Raw genomic sequence first — 18,368 nt, 5'->3', positions numbered from 1 at the left:
CTACAGACCTGCAGATATCCCAGAGCACAGGCTATGGGTTCCCAAACACCAACTGAATGACCAGTAATCATTTTAGCAACCCATCCACCACATAAAATACATAACCAGTAAGGAACACATTTTGGTCAACTTTTTCTCAAATGTGGTTACCAAGGCTACCATCTTGACCCGCAAGAAAACCCCTTCAACCAGTATGAAATCTAAACTGATTCATAGAGCTATTGATATTGTGTATGAACAGTGATCTGTGAGAAGAATACTATCGTGGTAGCCTTTTTACCGTGCTGGTCCCACCTGGTGTTTCAAATGTGCAACTGCATATTGAGTGTTTGTATCATTGACTTTTTGCAGTCATTGGTTTGTATCCACGGTTACGTGAGCTCTGAATCAATGTAGTTTATCATGAAGATACCTAAACTTAGTGTCCTTACGTTTTAACATTTTGAGACCTAATGCATTTAAAGATTAAAGCTCTGTTGCAGTTCTATCCGCTATGAAGGTAAGTGCTAGCATTATATGCGTTGCTTTTGACGTGTATCTAGGATTTGCTACTTTGTGCTAGGTTTCGATGCTATCTAGTAGCTACTACTACACAGTTTTAGCTAGCTACTAGTAGTGCCTAGCTTTACTTCGATTGTGTTGTTAGCTATATTCAGTGTTTTTCTTCATTAATAGGGATATGTTAGTACGTTGTGAAAAGTGAATGTAATATTATTTCATGTTATTTAGATGCAGACAGTCGTGGAGTCTCAAGGTACGTACTCCAGATTTGTAAACTTTCATTTGACCGCCCTTGTCGGCAGCATCGAGATAGTGTGCTGTGTTCTGTATTGCTGCAGTCGAGCCAATATAAATTGTGCTCATAAACAGTGCTCATAAACTCAATGATTTATTTTCTATGTTTTGGCTACATTTACATTTAGTCAAACGCTCTTAGCGACTTACAGTAGGTACAGGGACATTCCCCCCGAGGCAAGTAGGGTGAAGTGCCTTGCCCAAGAACACAACGTCATATGGCACAGCCGGGATTGAACAGGCAATCCTCCAGAGATTACGTTGTTATCACAGTGATGTGTTTCTCCACTAAACATAAACCTGAGGAACATACACCTCTCACCAAATGATCAACATTACATATGCAAAGTGGATATTATGACAGACACATTATTTATATAAAATAATTATTTTACATGTGAAAGCTGAGTTGTCATTAACTTGGAACTGTTTCTTCCAGATCCCCTACTGGCCAATCATACTTGATGGGTGGAGGCTAGACAGAGAAGACACCTTAAGGCTCCAGAGAGACTACAGAGACTCAACCAGAGAGACTACAGAAAGGGACTCAACCAAAAACAGCAGTAACGAGACAGAGGATCAACTACATAAAAAAAGCTTCCAGAGACTAGATCCAGGATCCAGAGAGAACAGACAGAGAACAAAGAGAGAGCTGAGTTATGGAGACACATCACTGTGATACATGTGGAAAGAGCCTTTCCTCATCCAGGATCCTCAAGATGCACATGAGGATCCACACTGGAGAGAAGCCCTACAGCTGTGATGTCTGTGGTAAAACCTTTAGCAGTGTTGGCGCTTTCAGAGTTCACTGCAGGATCCACTCTGGAGAGAAGCCCTACAGCTGTGACCTATGTGGTAAAACCTTTAGCCATGCTAGCAGTGTCACAGTTCACAACAGGATCCACACTGGAGAGAAACCCTACAGCTGTGACCTCTGTGGTAAAACCTTTAGCCAGGCTAGCCATTGCATTAGTCACCAAAAAATCCACACTGGAGACAAGCCTTACAGCTGTGACCTCTGTGATAAAACCTTTAGCACAGCTAACCATTTCAGAATTCACAGCAGAATCCACACTGTAAAGAAGCCATACACCTGTGACATCTGTGATAAAACCTTTAACCATGGTAGCAGTTTGAGAACTCACTGCAGGATCCACACTGTAGAGAAGCCATACACCTGTGACATCTGTGGTAAAACCTTTAACCATGCTAGCAGTTTGAGAAATCACTGCAGGATCCACACTGGAGAGAAGCCCTACATCTGTGACGTCTGTGGTAAAACCTTTAGCCAGGTTAGCAATTACATATATCACAGCAGAATCCACACTGGAGAGAAGCCCTACAGCTGTGACCTCTGCGGTAAAACCTTTAACAGGTATGGAAGTTTAACAGTTCACCAACGGATTCACACTGGAGAGAAGCCCTACAGCTGTGACCTCTGTGATCAAACCTTTAGCAATGCTAGCAATTTCACAGAACACCGCAGGATCCACACTGGAGAGAAACCCTACAGATGTGACCTCTGTGGTAAAACCTTTAGCAGGGATGGAAGTTTAACGGTTCACCACCGGACCCACACTGGAGAGAAGCCCTACAACTGTGACATCTGTGGTAAAACCTTTCGCAGTGTTAGCAGTTACACAGTTCACCACAGGATCCACACTGGAGAGAAGCCCTACAAATGTGACATCTGTGGTAAAACCTTTCGCCATGTTAGCAGTTACACAGTTCACAGCAGGATTCACACTGGAGAGAAGCCCTACAGCTGTGACCTCTGTGACTATTCTGGTAAAACAAATGGCCATCTGAAGAGTCACCTACGTGTCCACAGTAGAAAAACCCCAAAGCAGTGATGTGTGGGACCAAGCTGTCCCAGCAGTCGCCACCTGAAAAAAACTTCTGTATGACCCACAGCTGGAAGAACTACCGGCCTACAACATAAAAATCTAAAATCCTCTGCTGTTAGACTGCTCCTCCTATGGTTTCTTCCATTTTGTTGTCTAACTTTTATTGACGTAAGACTGTTTAGCCTGTGTTACAAACCTTGTCTAGGGGGAAAGCCTGTAACACTAGACAAACACACAAGACGGAACACACATGCAAACAGAGCGAGGGACGTTACAGCCTGTGTTCTCTTTTACCAACTGTCTTTGGAGGAGGGGAGCACTAAACTGCTCCTCCCAAGGTTTCTTCTACTCTTTTCTAAAATTGTCTTTGTCTTCCTTGAAGGTTTAGGTTGGTTGAGGGGTAGTTCTATGGGCGTACGTGAAGCCCCTCTGTGACATTGCTTGTAAAAAGGGCTGTTCAAATAAATTAGATTTGAATTTGATGATCACTTGTGACTCGTCCAATGCAGAAAAAGGCAGCCTACAGAGAGGGTGACAGGGGAAGCGCAGGCTCGTACAACGGGAGCTGAAGAGGAGCCTGAAGCAGGCCAAGGAGGAATATATAAAGAAGGTGGAAAGGAAGCTGCAGCTCAACAACACCAGAGAGGTGTGGGGGGGAATGAAGACCATCACGGGCTACAAGCAGAAGAGCAGTCCGTCTCTCCTCCAGCAGCAGCCTGTCCCCCTTCACCAGCTCCCTCCACAGCTACAGCCCTAACTTCATGGCTGAGCCCCCTCCCCCACCAAGCCTCCCCTGTGCCTCACAGCTGACAAGGTAAAGCTGGAGCTGAAAAAACTGAACGCGGGAAAGGTGGCCGGACCGGATGAAGTGTGCCCAAGGGTGCTGAAAGTCTGTGCCGACCAACTGGATGAGCTCCTTCAAGAGCTCTTCAACCTGAGCCTACAGTCAGGGAGGGTCCCAGTTCTGTGGAAAACATACTGTCTCGTGCCGGTACCCAAGACTGGGCGCCAGGCCGTGCTCAACGACTACAGACCGGTGGCCCTCACATCACACATCATGAAAACACTGGAGCGGCTGTTTCTGCGCCACCTGAGACCTCTGACCGAACATGCACTTGACCCCCTGCAGTTTGGGTACTGGGAGAGTTTAGGGGTGGATGACGCTGTCCTTTCCCTGCTCCACCGGGCCTACTCCTACCTGTACGAGCCGGGAAGTCAGGTGAGGATTATGTTCTTCGATTTTTCGAGGGCCTTCAACACCATCCAGCCTCTCTTACTCAGAGAGAAGCTCGAAAGGATGGGGAAGGATCCCTTCTTCACATCCTGGATTACGGATGACCTGACAGGACGTCCGCAGTTTGTCAGACTGGGGAGTTGTGCCTCTGACATTGTTTTGAGCAGCACTGGGGCTCCGCAGGGGACTGTGCTGGCTCCGTTCCTGTTCACCCTCTACACGTCAGACTTCACCTACGACTATTTCTGGACTTGACAGGACTCATTCATTCGACACGGCTATAGTGGCGTGTGTGAGGAAGGAGCAGGAGGGGGGAGAGTACAGGGACCTGACGAGAGCCTTCGGCGACTGGAGCGAGAGGAACGGTCTTCTTTTTAACACCAGCAAGACCAAGGAGTTGGTCATTGACTACCGTAGGACTAAGCCACATCTGCAGCCTACATCCAGGGCAAGGACATCGCGGGGGTGCAGACCTACAAGTTCCTGGGGGTGCCTCTGGACGACATGCTGAACTGGTCGGCTAACGCAGGTGCACTACACAAAAAGGGACAAAGCAGGTTGTTCTCCCTGAGGAAACTCAGGTCCTTTGAGGTCTGCAAGGAGATGCTGCTCATGTTTTATCAGTTAGTAATGGCGAGCGTGCTCTTCTATGTAGGGGAGGCAATATGTCCAAGAGGGACACTGGGCGGCTGGGCAAGCTGGTCAGGAAGGCAGGCTCAGTGGTGGGGCAGAGCCTGGACTCACTGGGGACTGTGGTGGAGATACGGATGCGGGGCAAGCTCTTGGCCATCATGGGCAATGTCAATCATCCCCTCCACCATGTCCTGGCTGGACAGTCCAGCAACCTCTGTAGTGGGCAATTCGAGGTCATTTGTCCCAGCTGTCATAAAACTATACATGACTCCACACTGATTTGCATGACCTGATCTACACCACATAACCTTATTGTATTGTCTGTTTGTATTGTATTGTATCGTCTGTAATTATTGTAAATATGAGAGCTGTGAGGGGGGGCAAGTGAGAAACTCGCCCTGGGCGCAGAATGTGCTAGGATCTGTATGTCCTGAAATGTACGTCATCACGGTACAATTTTGTAGCACGGGCGGTAATGGTAGGCTAGTATGTATCACAATATGAGTTTTTTTTTACATAAAATGTTTAGGTAATTTGTTTAAAAGGAATGCAATCCGCACCGGCCATAATCTTCCGCACTCTGCCGGGTTTGGATGGAGTAGGCTACGGTAGGTTTGTTGCATGAATATATTGTCCATTTGATCAATTAAAAGTCTGAACTTTTTAGTTTCGAAGCATTTGTTTGAATGAGTAACGTGAGTTTCGGACAAAATTATACGATCAGTGAGCTACTATAAAGCCTTGTATTTTTTCAGATTTCTGCAAAACCTTTTAAGCTAAATATCTATTGTTTGTTTGGCAAATTTGATTGTGGACAAAATTATGTTTCATATGCTGTAAGTTTTCCTCTATCTTGTAATAAAAGTCGTTGAAAATGAAGTTGTACGGACGGAGAAGATCATTGTAACAATTGCTGTTTGAAATCTTCTTGATAAAGGAGAATTTTCTTTAAATAATCACACATACAATCATATAATTAGAAAAGCCTTTCAGTATGGTCTAAACAGTTCAAGTGTACGATTTAATACGAAAATTACTGAAAATATGATGATGCATGCCTAACATTGTAGCGTATTTACCGTGCTTGTGCCACCAGGTGTTTCAAATGTGCAACTGCATCTCGTGTTTGTATCATTGACTTTTTACAGTCATTGGTTTGTATCCACGGTTACGTGGGCTCTAAATCAATGTAGTTTGTTATACGTGAAGTGAAGTTTCCCTACGTTTCAAACTTTATTGTGAGACCTAATGTATTTAAAGATCAAAGCTCTGTTGCAGTTTTAACAACTAGCTATGAAGGTAAGTGCTAGCATTATATGCGTTGCTTTTGACGTTGTATCCAGGATTTACGACTTTGTGCTTGGTTTTAAACTCATTTCGGTGTTAGCTAGCTAGCTAGAGCTAGCTTTACTTATATTGCTAGATTCAGTGTTTGTCTTGGGTGTATGTTATTATCGTACGTTGTAAAAAGGGTATATAATATTATGTTAAGTTATTTAGACGCAGAGTCTTGTGAGTCTCAAGGTACGTAGGCCTACTCATGTTTTGTGAACATTAGTGACCGCCGTCGTGGGCAGCATAAAGATAGTGTCAGAGCCTGTTTAAGGAGAGCCTGCCCACTCCCTATTAATCCACATTGTACCGAATTTTGTTGCAGTTCCACAGAGTTCCACTGGGAGTGATCGCGGTCGAGTGCATGTTGAATGGGAGTCTATGGAGCTAAACGGCTAAATTTGCCTCTTTCGCCTGATTGTTGTTGATAAATCTCAGATTTGATTATTGTTTTTGCAAGTTCAACATGGATTACAGGTCAAAAGTTGAATGAACGAGTACTTATGTCCTTTCGATTTCTTACAGGGTAAGTCGTTGTTGCCCATAACACGCTAGCATTCTGCTAACGAATGTTGATTGGTTAGTGAAGGACTGACTACGACCAGAGCCATAGAAAAAGAGAGTTGCGACACTTCCATAGACTCCCATTGTCATCGAGGAATGCGGAAGTAAAGCGTGTCCCACGCGACCTATAGTTCCAAACATTGTATTTTCCACCGTTGAACCCCATTCATTTTCAGTGTCTCCGAAGTAAGTTAGCTGGTAAATTGATGAAAATCATGAATTTTTTCATATTTCAACCACCACATATCATTTGTTATGAGTAGTATTTCATATGGCCAACTTAAGATAAACATTTTCGTAAGATAATAGCTTGTTAGATTCTAAATGCAGTTAGAGTTAGACTGTAAGTCTAGTATCTTACGTACAACTAAGCAACACTTTTACTGTAGTTAACTAAAGAGCATTTGTATCAGAACCAGAAGTCCGTTGGTTTATAGTCTGTCAAATTAGTTCTAGTTATTGGTGTTCGTTGGCGTACAAAGTTTGTCTTCTCTTACTTGCCTATAGAGCTAGCAACAATGAATGGCAGATTATGGGGTCCGAAGCAAGTGAGCTGGTAAATTGATGAAAATCCTGCATTTTTTCATATTTCCACCACCACATATCAATTGTTATTAGTAGTATTTCATATAGCCAGCTGTAGAGAAAATGTATCGTAAGATTATAGCTTGTTAGATTCTAAATGCAGTTTGCGCTAGACTATGGGTCTAGTATCTAGAGCTAAGCAACACTTTTACTGTAGCTAGCTAGAGAGCGCGTGTATCATAACCAGAAGATCGTTGGTTTATAGTCTGTCAAATTAGTTCTAGTTATTGGTGTTCTTTGGCATACAGAATCTGCTCTTATTAGCCTATAGTACATCTGATTAAGCTAGCAACAATGAATTGCAGATTAAAGCCTTGGGTCCCATATTGTCTAGCAACGCTCGGCAGGAATTTCAGGTCCACTCAATAGCTAGCTAGTTAGCTCAACTAGATGCATCTACTACTGCTGCGGTCTAGGGGTTGTGAAAAGCAGACATTTAGATCACCTGCTCACTACAAACAAAAGGAGTGGAAGAACACTGGACATATTGTACAATAAAATGTTTTATTGAATTGCAGTTGGTTGCCTTGTAAATTCTGTTCTATTTTTTTCTAATGAACAGTTGCTGGTGATCATGGTTAGATTCAACTTGCATCAAGTACTACAAACATAAGTGTTGTTAATGTGGTAAATTGTAAGTGGGCTGATGAAGAAGAAAAAAAACAGTCGAAGGTTAAACGTTAAGTGGAACAATATAGGCTACTGCTAGCATAGCCATTTCTAGCTCTGCTTCACAATATTGCGTTATGTATTTTAAGTTAATGTTATACATACATGTTAATAAAGTAGCATACATACATGATACAACACACCAGTAACCAATTGACATTGTGTTAATATACCGAAAATATCCGTGAATCGAGATGGTGCTGCTGTCTGTCCCGCCGAAAACCATTCACACACGTTGACAGCAGTGTTGTTGTTTTTTTTTACCACAGCGAGCTACCGGAACCACGTGACAAAAAAGCTCTAGCTTTTTTCCTGCGTTTCACTGGCAGTGAGTGTTCACAATGTTGTAGTTCACTCTATTTTACACCAAAAACGTCAGGGAGGACTGCCTTATGTAGATACGAGTCAGCTGAAGATAGCCAGAATATCAGATTTCTTCAACCGAGCCTGTTTCATTTGTCATTTGCCTAAAAAAGCGACTTCCGTTGGCCAGCTCAATTGAAAACCATTCAAAAAAGTTGACAGCAGTGGGGCTTTTTGGAACTACAGCGAGCTACATGAACCACGTGATCACGTGTCGGCGAGATCAAAGCGTGTCGCAACTCTCTTTTTCTATGGCTCTGACTACGACTAGAGATCCCGCTTGATGGCATCCGCAGCAGAACCAGAATGTCAGAGCATTAGCAACATTAGCAACAACATTAGCAAGCCAAAACTCTTTCTAGCATGTGTATTGACAGGGAGAGCCTAACCTGTCAGCTGTGTTGTCGATGCCTCGAGAGTAAAGTGGAAGTAACCAGAGCTTGTCGTCAAGCAGTAGCTCTGGACGAACGATGTGTGTGACGTCAATGCCATTTTCAAAGGCTTTTTAGAGCAGAAAGGCGACTTCTAACACCCAGTGGTGTGTATTTGTTTTGCCTTCCCTTTCGATTTCAGAATTCAAATTACTAGACAAAAAATTATATCCTGAGAAAAGTGGATTTTGAGGGGTACAGGTCCATAGACCTCCATTCATTCTGCACTCGCCCGTTAGCGCCCTCATATGGAACTTGAGTGGAACTGCAACCAGTTCAGAACCCGGAAGTTTCCCGAGAGCGGGAGTTCTCTCTTTATTAGATATTCTCTGATAGTGTACTGTGTTCTTTATTGCTGCAGTGGAGCTATTATAAATTGAGTGCTCATAAACATTCCGTGATTTCTTCTCTATCTTGTAACTATCCGCTTTTATGTAGAAAATGAGACACATGCAATAGATATATTAATATTATTGGATTAAAAATTTTGTAATTCCTATTCAAAGTAATTTTATTGTTAATTTATATGTAGGCTTATGCTTATTGTGTAGTAATTAAAGGCAGGGTAGGCCATGTTGTTGAGAAGCAGTTTTTGTCATATTTGACGAAACTAACCATGTCTTGATAGCAACCAATATATCTAAAGGTTTGACCGTAATATGAAACCATTCCGACATCTGTGGGCGTCGTAATACTGTAATAAGCACGACCAATCATCAAGGGGTACACTGACTAGTGATTGGACGGATACCTGTCTCTCTACCTGTCTGTGCACTAGGGATGGGGATTTGAACTGATTTCACTATTCGAATTGTATCCGAAATTATTTTTGAATATCCGGATAATCTATTTTTCTTAATGCGGTTCTGTTATATAATTAGCCTGACATGACGCAAAGCAAATGTAAACACATGAGCCACCACACATTCTGGCAATAGTTGTGACTGTTAAACTATTATATTACATAAGGGTCAAATAAAGAAAACAAATGAAAGATCAATTTATTAACATGATGAAAAGACAATGAACTTGAAAAAACGCTGCGTTTTTAGACATAGGCTCTTAAATTGCGGAATAACGCTTAGCCTTTTATAATTACGCTTATTATTATGTGAAATAAAAAGTTTTTAAAAAAATACATTGGACGAAATTAAAACATTGGGTGGGCTATCCTCGATAAAAACGAAAGACGCATGGAAAAATAGCCTATTGCATATTAACTTGGAACCTGAATCCTAGAGGGTTTTCACCGACGCCACGTTCTGGGTGGTAACCCGGATGCGCGGCCATATTGGAGGCACTCGGTGTGAACAACTGAACGGAGTACAACCAAATAACGTATATTCTATACTCTTTGGTACAACTGTAGCCATGTCTAAACGACCAAAATTGTCATCAAAACAAGTCCAAGATCCAAAGGCATATAGGGAAGGACTTGGACCACAAGAAAAGGGTCGATATTTTGAGAAATTAGGATTTATCGGCGGTGCAGATCCCTACAAGTTAGCTCCCTCTACTTGGATCCGTGACGACCCGGTGATTCTGCCTTCAGTTGGATATCCAGACATTGTTTACTACCTGGTTTTCTCGCCGAACCCATACACATGCAGTAGTTTGATATGAATTATATTATGTCAATGTCAGCTTTACAGTCAAATAAGCGCACAGTAAAAACAATAAAAGCAGTAATAGTTTTTACTATTGACTATTACAAATATTATCATTACAATAGAAAATTTGTTTTGAGCCACTGAAATAAACATTTCACAATACCTGACAAGAAATGTGCAACAAATCCGTATGTTGTCCAGATTTTTCCCTTGTAGATCTTGGTTGAGCTTTGCCAACCACAAGTGCCTCCTTTCCTCTGACAATCTCTGGCATTCCTTTCCCTGGTTTTTAATAACTTTTGGAGGTCGATAATATACCAAATGTTTTTCACGATCTGTCCTATTTGTACAACCTGTAACACCGCAATAATTCACAATTTTCCTTGACGACGTTCGGGATATACTTCAGTGCCAGTGCTTTGTTGTGATGCGGAGGATATGGTGCGCCACCACACAATGCAAACATACATAGCCGATTACGCTAGCTCTACATGGCTACTGGTAAAAAATTATAATAAGCCACAACTGCATTAGCCATACGCATTTTTATTCACGAAAATGAGCATATAAACATGCTCAGGGGAGAGGCGAGTACGGAGTCGATTTACGAGCAGGCCGGCTTAGAAAAGAATCTCCGCAGGAACTGAGGTTGCAGGTATGCCTACTGCTTAGCCAGGACACTGAACTTCTTGTAGCGCCAAATGAAATGAAAGGAGGCTCGCAGCAGAACGTAGTAGCCTACCTTTTTATTGCCTGATTATTTTCATAATTTCTAACGTCACAACTGTTAGAATTCACAACACAACGCAACGGGTTTTCACAAAAAAATATATTTTTAAATTAAACTAGGCTCATAAGTATTTGAAAAAAGTATTTGAATACTAACTTACTTTAGGATATCCGGGTATTCAATTAACCACGCCCATCCCTACTGTGCACACTCTGCCCCTCCACTCAACTCTTTACTGTAGTTTTGTGGGAGTGGCTTTGAACGGAGGAGATGGGATATTTCGGTTTGAATAGTGTCAAACAGAAACTAAAATTGCTAGCTTTGCTAAACTTGCCTACCCTGTTTTTAACTTGGAAGTGTTCCTTCCAGATCCCCTACTGGCCAATCATACTTGATCATGAGCGGAGACAGAAGAGACACCTTAAGGCTCCAGAGAGACTACAGTGACTCAACCAGAGACTACAGACCCTCAACCAGAGAGACTACAGAGAGAGATTCAATCAGAGAGACTCAACTACAGAGAGACTCAACCAGAAACAGCAGAAACCAGACAGAGGATCAACCAGAGAGAAAAGAGCTTCCAGAGACTAGATACATGATCCAGAGAGACCAGACAGAGAACAAAGAGAGAGCTTAGTTATGGAGACACATAACTGTGATACATGCGGGAAGAGCTTTTCCTCATCCAGTAACTTCAAGAGGCACATGATGATCCATACTGGAGAGAAGCCCTACAGCTGTGACTTCTGTGGTAAAACCTTTCGCCAGTCTGGCCATTTCACACGTCACCTCATGATTCACACTGGAGAGAAGCCCTACAGCTGTGACCTCTGTGGTAAAACCTTTAGCAGTGGTAGCAGTTTCACAATTCACCGCAGAATTCACACTGGGGAGAAGCCCTACAGCTGTGACCTCTGTGATAAAACCTTTAAACAGACTGGGGAATTGACAGCTCATCGCAGAATCCACACTGGGGAGAAACCCTACAGCTGTGACCTCTGTGGTAAAACCTTTAGCCATGCTAGCAGTTACACATATCATCGCAGGAAACACACTGGAGGGAAGCCCTACAGCTGTTACGTCTGTGGTAAAACCTTTAGCTGTGGTGGCAGTTTCACAGTTCACTGCAGAATCCACACTGGAGAGAAGCCCTACAGCTGTGACCTCTGTGGTAAAACCTTTAGCAGTGCTAGCAATTTGACAGTTCACAGCAGAATCCACACTGGAGAGAAGCCCTACAGCTGTGATCTCTGTGGACAAACCTTTAGCCAGGGTTCCAATTTGAAAACTCACAGCAGAATACACACTGGCGAGAAGCCCTACAGCTGTGACCTCTGTGGTAAAACCTTTAACCAGGCTGGCAATTTCAGAGATCACTGCATGATCCACACTGGAGAGAAGCCCTACAGCTGTGAACTCTGTGACTATTCAGGTAAAACAAAGGACCATCTGAAAAGTCACCTACGTGTCCACAATAGAAAACCTCCAAAGCAGTGATGTCTGGGGCCAAGCTGTCCCAGCAGTCACCACTTGAGAGAACTTCTGTACGACCCACAGCTGGAAGAACTACCGGCCTACAACTAAACAATCTAAAATCCTCTGCTGTTAAACTGCTCCTCCTAACATTTTGTTGTCTATCTTATATTGATGTAAGACTATTAAGCCTGTGTTACAACCTTGTCTAGGGGAAAAGCCGTAGACAAACACACAAGACAGAACACACATGCAAACAGGGTGAGGGACATAACAGCCTGTGTTCTGCATCTCTTTTTCACCAACTATCTTTGGAGGAGGGTAGCACTGATTGTATGTTATATTACAATGTATTGCTCTCCCAGTATTTTGTTATGTTTTGTTGTACATTTTCGAAATTTTTATTTTGTTCATTGTGTTTAAATGTTTACTGTTTGCACCTGCCCACCAAAGTAAATGACTGGTTTGTGACCACTTACTTGGCGATTAAACACAATTCTGATTCTGAACTGCTCCTCAAGGTTTCATCTTTTTTTATGTTCCTTGTCTTCCTCGAGGGTTTAGGTTGGTTGAGGGGCAGTTCTATGGCTGTATGTCAAGCCCTCTGTGACATTGCTTGTAAAAATGTCTATACAAATCAATTTGATTTGAATTTGATGATCAGTTGTCCAATGCAAACTGATCTTACACACTTTTCTGTATTTACATCTGCAAGTCAAGGGTCAAGAGACTGGATGGTTCTGAAACAATAGGGTTTATTGTCCTATTTACCAGATGATAGCCTGATAACAGAGCAGTTTACACCCTTTTCTCCTACCTAACTGGAAGATGAAGGCCGAATCCCAATACTCCCCCTTACCCCTTCCCCTTAGTTTAGCGGGTTCCCGTGAGAGCTAGTGGTGTCCCAATACTCTTTTTGAGCTACGGGTAGGGCTAAGACTAAGGGGTATACACCCCTTAAAACCAAGTAAGATCTCGAGCTTTCAACAGTAGCCTACTTTTATGGGATCAGAAGAAAACTTTGTTCAATATTTGTAGTAAGGAAGTGGTAACAAATCTCTACAATAAACATTTCAACATTGACTTTTTACAGTCATTGGTTTGTATTCACGTTTACGTGTCAATAGACGTGTCAACTAATCAATGTAGTTTATCATGGAGATAAGTAAACTGAAGTTTCCTTACGTTTTAACATTTTGAGACTTAAGTATTTAAAGATTAAAAGCTCTGTTGCAGTTCTAACAGCTATGGAGGTAGGTGCTAATATTATATTCGGTGCTTTTGACGTTGTTTCCAGGATTTGCTACTTTGTGCTTGGTTTTAAACTCATTTCGGTGCTGGCTAGCGTTAGCTAGCTTTACATTTACGTTTTTACATTTACTCATTTAGAAGCTTTACTTCGATTGTGTTGTTAGCTAGATTCAGTGTTTGCTTTTATTAATGGGGATATGTTAGTATGTTGTGAAAAGTGTATGTAATAATATTTTTGTTATTTGGATGCAGACACTCTTGTGAGTCTCAAGGTACGTAGCCTACTCCAGTTTTGTGAAGTTTAGTTTGACCGCCCTCGTGGGCAGCATAAAGACAGTGTGCTGTGTTCTGTATCGCTGCAGTGGAGCTGTTATAAACTGATTGCTCATAAACATTCCGTAATTTATTTTCTGTTGTAACTTATCCTTTTAAAATAGAAAACGAGACACATACAGTTTGAGACCCAATAGCGTATATTAATATGATTGGATTTCAAACTTTGCAATTCCAATCCAAAGTAATTTATTGTAAATGTACATGTAATGCTTATTGTGTCGTAATTAATCGTATAGGCTATTATTCATTTGAAGAAAACCAAATTACTATGAGGAGTTGTATATGCCAGAGATAACGTTTGTATCACAGTGTTGTGTTTCTCCAGTAAAAATAAACCTGGGAAACATACACCTCTCACCAAATGATCAACATGCAAAGTGGACCGTATGACAGACAAAGGAGTTATTTTGTATGTGAAAGCTGAATTCTCATTCACTTGGAACTGTTTCTTCCAGATCCCCTATTGGCCAATCATACTTGGCGGAGACTAGACAGAGGAGACGCCTCAAGGCTCCAGAGAGACTACAGAGACTCAACCAGAGACTACAGCGACTCAACCAGAAACAGCAGTAACCAGAGAGGATCAACCAGAGAGAAACAAGCTTCCAGAGACGAGATACTGGATCCAGAGAGACCAGGCAGAGAAGCTGAGATATGGAAACACATCACTGTGATACATGTGGGAAGAGCCTTTCGTCATCCAGAAACCTCAAGAAGCACATGAGGATCCACACAGGAGAGAAGCCCTACAGCTGTGACCTCTGTGGTAAAACTTTTAGCAGTGATGGAAGTTTAACAGATCACCGCAGGATCCACACTGGAGAGAAGCCTTACAGCTGTGACCTCTGTGGTAAAACCTTTAGCCAGGCTTCCACTTTGACAAATCACCTCAGAATCCACACTGGAGAGAAGCCCTACAGCTGTGACCTTTGTGATAAAACCTTTAGCCGTGCTAGCAGTTTTACAGATCACCGCAGAATCCACACTGGAGAAAAGCCCTACAGCTGTGAACTCTGTGATAAAACCTTTAGCTGTGCTAGCAGTCTCAGAGTTCACCACAGAATCCACACTGGAGAGAAGCCTCACAGCTGTGACCTCTGTGATAAAACCTTTAGCCAGGCCTCCACTTTGAGAAATCACCTTAGGATCCACACAGGAGAGAAGCCCTACAGCTGCGAACTCTGTGGTAAAACCTTTAACCAGACTTGCTCTTTGAGAAATCACCTCAGGATCCACACTGGAGCAAAGCCCTACAGCTGTGACCTCTGTGATAAAACTTTTAGCAGAGCTAACCATCTCACTGTTCACCGCATGATCCACACTGGAGAGAAGCCCTACAGCTGTGACCTCTGTGATAAAACTTTTAGCAGTGGTAGCAGTCTCACAGTTCACCGCAGAGTCCACACTGGAGAAAAGCCTTACAGCTGTGACCTCTGTGATAAAACCTTTAGCCGTGGTAGCAGTCTAACTGTTCACCGCAGAATCCATACTGGAGAGAAGCCCTACAGATGTGACCTCTGTGGTAAAACCTTTAGCAGTGGTAGCAGTTTGTCAATTCACAGCAGAATCCACACTGTAGAGAAGCCCTACAGATGTGACCTCTGTGGTAAAACCTTTAGCCAGGCTGGCCATTTCACAGTTCACCTTAGGATCCACACTGGAGAGAAACCCTACAGCTGTGACCTCTGTGACTATTCAGGTAAAACAAAGGTCCATCTGAAGAGTCACATGCGTGTCCACAGTAGAAAAAAGCAGTGATGTCTGGGGCCAAGCTGTCCCAGCAGTCACCACCTGAGAGAACTTCTGTACGACCCACATTTGAAAGAACTTCCGGTCTACAACTGCTGTTAAACTGCTCCTCCCAAGATTTATTCAATTTTTTTGTCCAACTTTTATTGATACAAGACTGTTTAACCTGTGTTACAAACCTTGTCTAGGGGGACAGGCCGTAACACTAGACAAACACACAAGACAGAACACATGCATACAGGGCGAGGGACATAACAGCCTGTATTCTGCACCTCTCTTTCACCAACTGTCTTCGGAGGAGGGGAGCACTGATTGTATGTTATATTACATTGTATAGCTCTATTATATTTTGCAATGCATGCATCTTCTACATTTTTATGTTGTTCATGATGTTTAAATGTATACTGTATGCACCTGCCCACCAAAGCAAATTCCTTGTTTGTGACTTGTTAAACATGTGCAGGGTGGGAGGCATGTCCTAAAATTGACATCACAAGAAAAATGTTGTATCACAGACGGTAATGGTAAATCATTTGTGACTGAGTTTTTCAAAAAAAATGTAGTCCATTTGTTTCAATAGAATGCATTTGCACTGGCCATAATCTGCCCCACTCGGGTTTACATGGCGTAGGATACGGCAGGTTTGTTGCATGACTGGAATTGTTCTGCAGTGGTTTTCCAAGGAAAGAGACATGTAGATTTCAACAGTACTTTTATGTGATCAGAAGAAATCTTTGTTCCAACAAGTGGTAACAAATCTACAATAAACATTTCACAATTATAAGTAATGTCGGAAGTTGTGTCGTTTAAAAACCGAATGATAAAGGCAGAAAACGATGGTCTAATCTACCTCATCTATACAACACTGATTATGAGGATGCGGAAGATTGAATTTTTTATTTGTATAGCACTTCTCGCAGATAAAATCACTGATCAATGATAGCAACATTTGCGTAGATTGTTCGCAATTTGGGGGTTTATGTTCCGTACGGTAGTTTTATGCCATGCCCGGTGTGAATGGGGCTGTGACAAATACAATTTCTGGAAGGCTCTACTGCAGATTTCACAGTCTGGTCAAGATTCATATTGTAGGCGTAATTCATACCAGCATATTTCTATGATTATTTGGGGACTGTCACAACACAGTAGGATATGTGAAAACAAACGGGGTATTTCTAGAATCACACAAGGACGATTCATCTCGGGAATTACATGTATTTATTTACCCATAAAACAGTCCACGTATAATGTATTTAATAATACTGTTTGATTAGGAATATGTTTGTTAGTGAAAGGGTTATCCTATAAGGATTGAAGAGTGCTGACAGAACTGTCATCAATGGTTCAGAGATCAGAGTGTCTTGGGGGGCATCAGTCTGTGTATATTTGTCAGTTCAAATGAGAAAAGGGCATTAGCTGAACTTTTGTTACAACTCTTAAGTTTGGGGAAAGGGAAATAAGCTGTGAAGAACTCTGATTCGTAACTCAAACTAAACTCAGAGCTGCTGCGTGTGACATCAAATACACTCAGGACTCTGCTTTGTGAAGAGGAGGGTGTATTTATGTGATCTGATATGAGAAATCAGCTGAGTGGGTACACCAAGTACAAACTACATTCCAGTGACACTAGAATGCTCTAGTCCAGCCTTTTACTCTGCTGCTCTGAGGAACAGCCCAAGGAAGAGGATTAGAGTTGGATAACCCCTTCCCAGGCAACTATGGTTATAAAATACACCTGTAATCTCTAATAGACTTTCACAAATTATGTGAATGTTTTCATTTTTCTCATCCGCAGCCTAAAGTCAATTCAAACATTGTCAGTCACCTAACATTATACTTGATTTCTCTCGTCGTGAAATAACATCGTTCACCATTTTAAAAAATAGCACCACAATAATTCCTACCTAAATAAATACTCTTGACATTTACAGTAAAAATATAAAGCAATCCTGTACTTTCGACAGTTCAAACATATTTACATACAACAGAAAATAATGCCAAAACCTACAGGAAAATATTTAAAGACTCAAATTTCAGTCTCACTCCATGTTATGTAGAATATTGCAAAGTGTACTGAATTATGTGTGTGTATGATTACATATGTTGTGTATCAAAGGTCTGAATGGAACAGAATGGGGAGTACAATAAGGAGGATTTTTTTAAAGATGGGTAACAACTGAAAATAACCTAGTTAATCAGTGAGATGACTGAAAGCTAAATGACTTACTGACCACAGCCCTCTCATTAACAGCTTTTACAATCTAAAATGAAAACAGAATGGCAACTAATACATACATCTCTACATAATTATGAATTAATGATACTGAGTTAAGTACTATACACACATCAAGATAGTAAAATAAAGTATTTAAAAAGAGCATTTGGTGGCTACAACATGTTCACGTCTGACAAAGCAGGGGAGTGAGGTGACGTCGAATAATTTAGAATAAACTTTCTAAAATCCCCTGTAGATTTTCTGTAGATGCTCAAAAAGGAAACCATTTTTATGCAGAGACAGCAACTGTTCAGTGTTAAAGTTTTAGATGACTAATTAATACGTTTCGATAGTTAGTTGAGAATCTGCTGTATATAACATCTGCAGATGCAATATTATCAAATAATTTGATGATTCACTATTACAATGTATAACTGATCTGATTCAGCAACACAGCAGTGTAATTAACATGAGAGCAGAGAACTCTTAGTTTAGCTGTCTTTGAATTGTGCTGCTGAGGTATCAAACCAAGAGAGACTGAACATTTCATC

General features: G+C 41.8%; 2 protein-coding genes and 1 long non-coding RNA gene across 4 annotated transcripts; all 3 read left to right on the top strand.

The window, feature by feature from the left end:
- The first annotated feature begins 342 nt into the window (after positions 1 to 342).
- Positions 343 to 1,462, top strand: LOC124478315. The gene is made up of 3 exons (XR_006957223.1): positions 343 to 499; positions 730 to 754; positions 1,235 to 1,462. It is a non-coding gene; the product is annotated as an uncharacterized LOC124478315 (long non-coding RNA).
- Positions 1,463 to 1,481: 19 nt separating this feature from the next.
- Positions 1,482 to 5,388, top strand: LOC124477953 (zinc finger protein 271-like; the record flags this gene model as incomplete). Its single annotated transcript, XM_047036031.1, has 1 exon — positions 1,482 to 5,388. A coding segment is annotated over one exon (1,167 nt), but the record flags the coding sequence as incomplete, so codon positions are not given.
- A 272-nt stretch (positions 5,389 to 5,660) lies between these two features.
- On the top strand, positions 5,661 to 17,966 carry LOC124478307 (zinc finger protein 271-like). Of its 2 annotated transcripts, XM_047036556.1 has the most exons (3): positions 5,661 to 5,808; positions 11,163 to 12,149; positions 14,541 to 17,966. In XM_047036556.1, the coding sequence occupies exons 2-3, from the start codon at positions 11,433 to 11,435 to the stop codon at positions 15,609 to 15,611; spliced, it is 1,788 nt and encodes a 595-aa protein (XP_046892512.1). In that variant the 5' UTR covers positions 5,661 to 5,808; positions 11,163 to 11,432; the 3' UTR covers positions 15,612 to 17,966. The 2 variants fall into 2 exon arrangements, with proteins under 2 accessions (XP_046892512.1, XP_046892511.1); XM_047036555.1 differs by lacking the exon at positions 11,163 to 12,149 and having other exon boundaries at positions 14,309 to 17,966.
- Positions 17,967 to 18,368: the final 402 nt, after the last annotated feature.

Source organism: Hypomesus transpacificus, chromosome 15 (assembly GCF_021917145.1).
Source record: "Hypomesus transpacificus isolate Combined female chromosome 15, fHypTra1, whole genome shotgun sequence".
NCBI lineage: Eukaryota > Metazoa > Chordata > Actinopteri > Osmeriformes > Osmeridae > Hypomesus > Hypomesus transpacificus.
This window is presented reverse-complemented; position numbering and strand designations above follow the sequence as displayed.

Coding starts and splice junctions, on each gene's coding strand:
- LOC124478307 (XM_047036556.1), top strand. CDS start 11,433: ATGGAGACACATAACTGTGATACATGCGGGAAGAGCTTTTCCTCATCC. Junction 12,150..14,540: donor GTGGTAAAACCTTTAACCAG/GCTGGCAATTTC, acceptor ACATGTGGGAAG/AGCCTTTCGTCATCCAGAAA.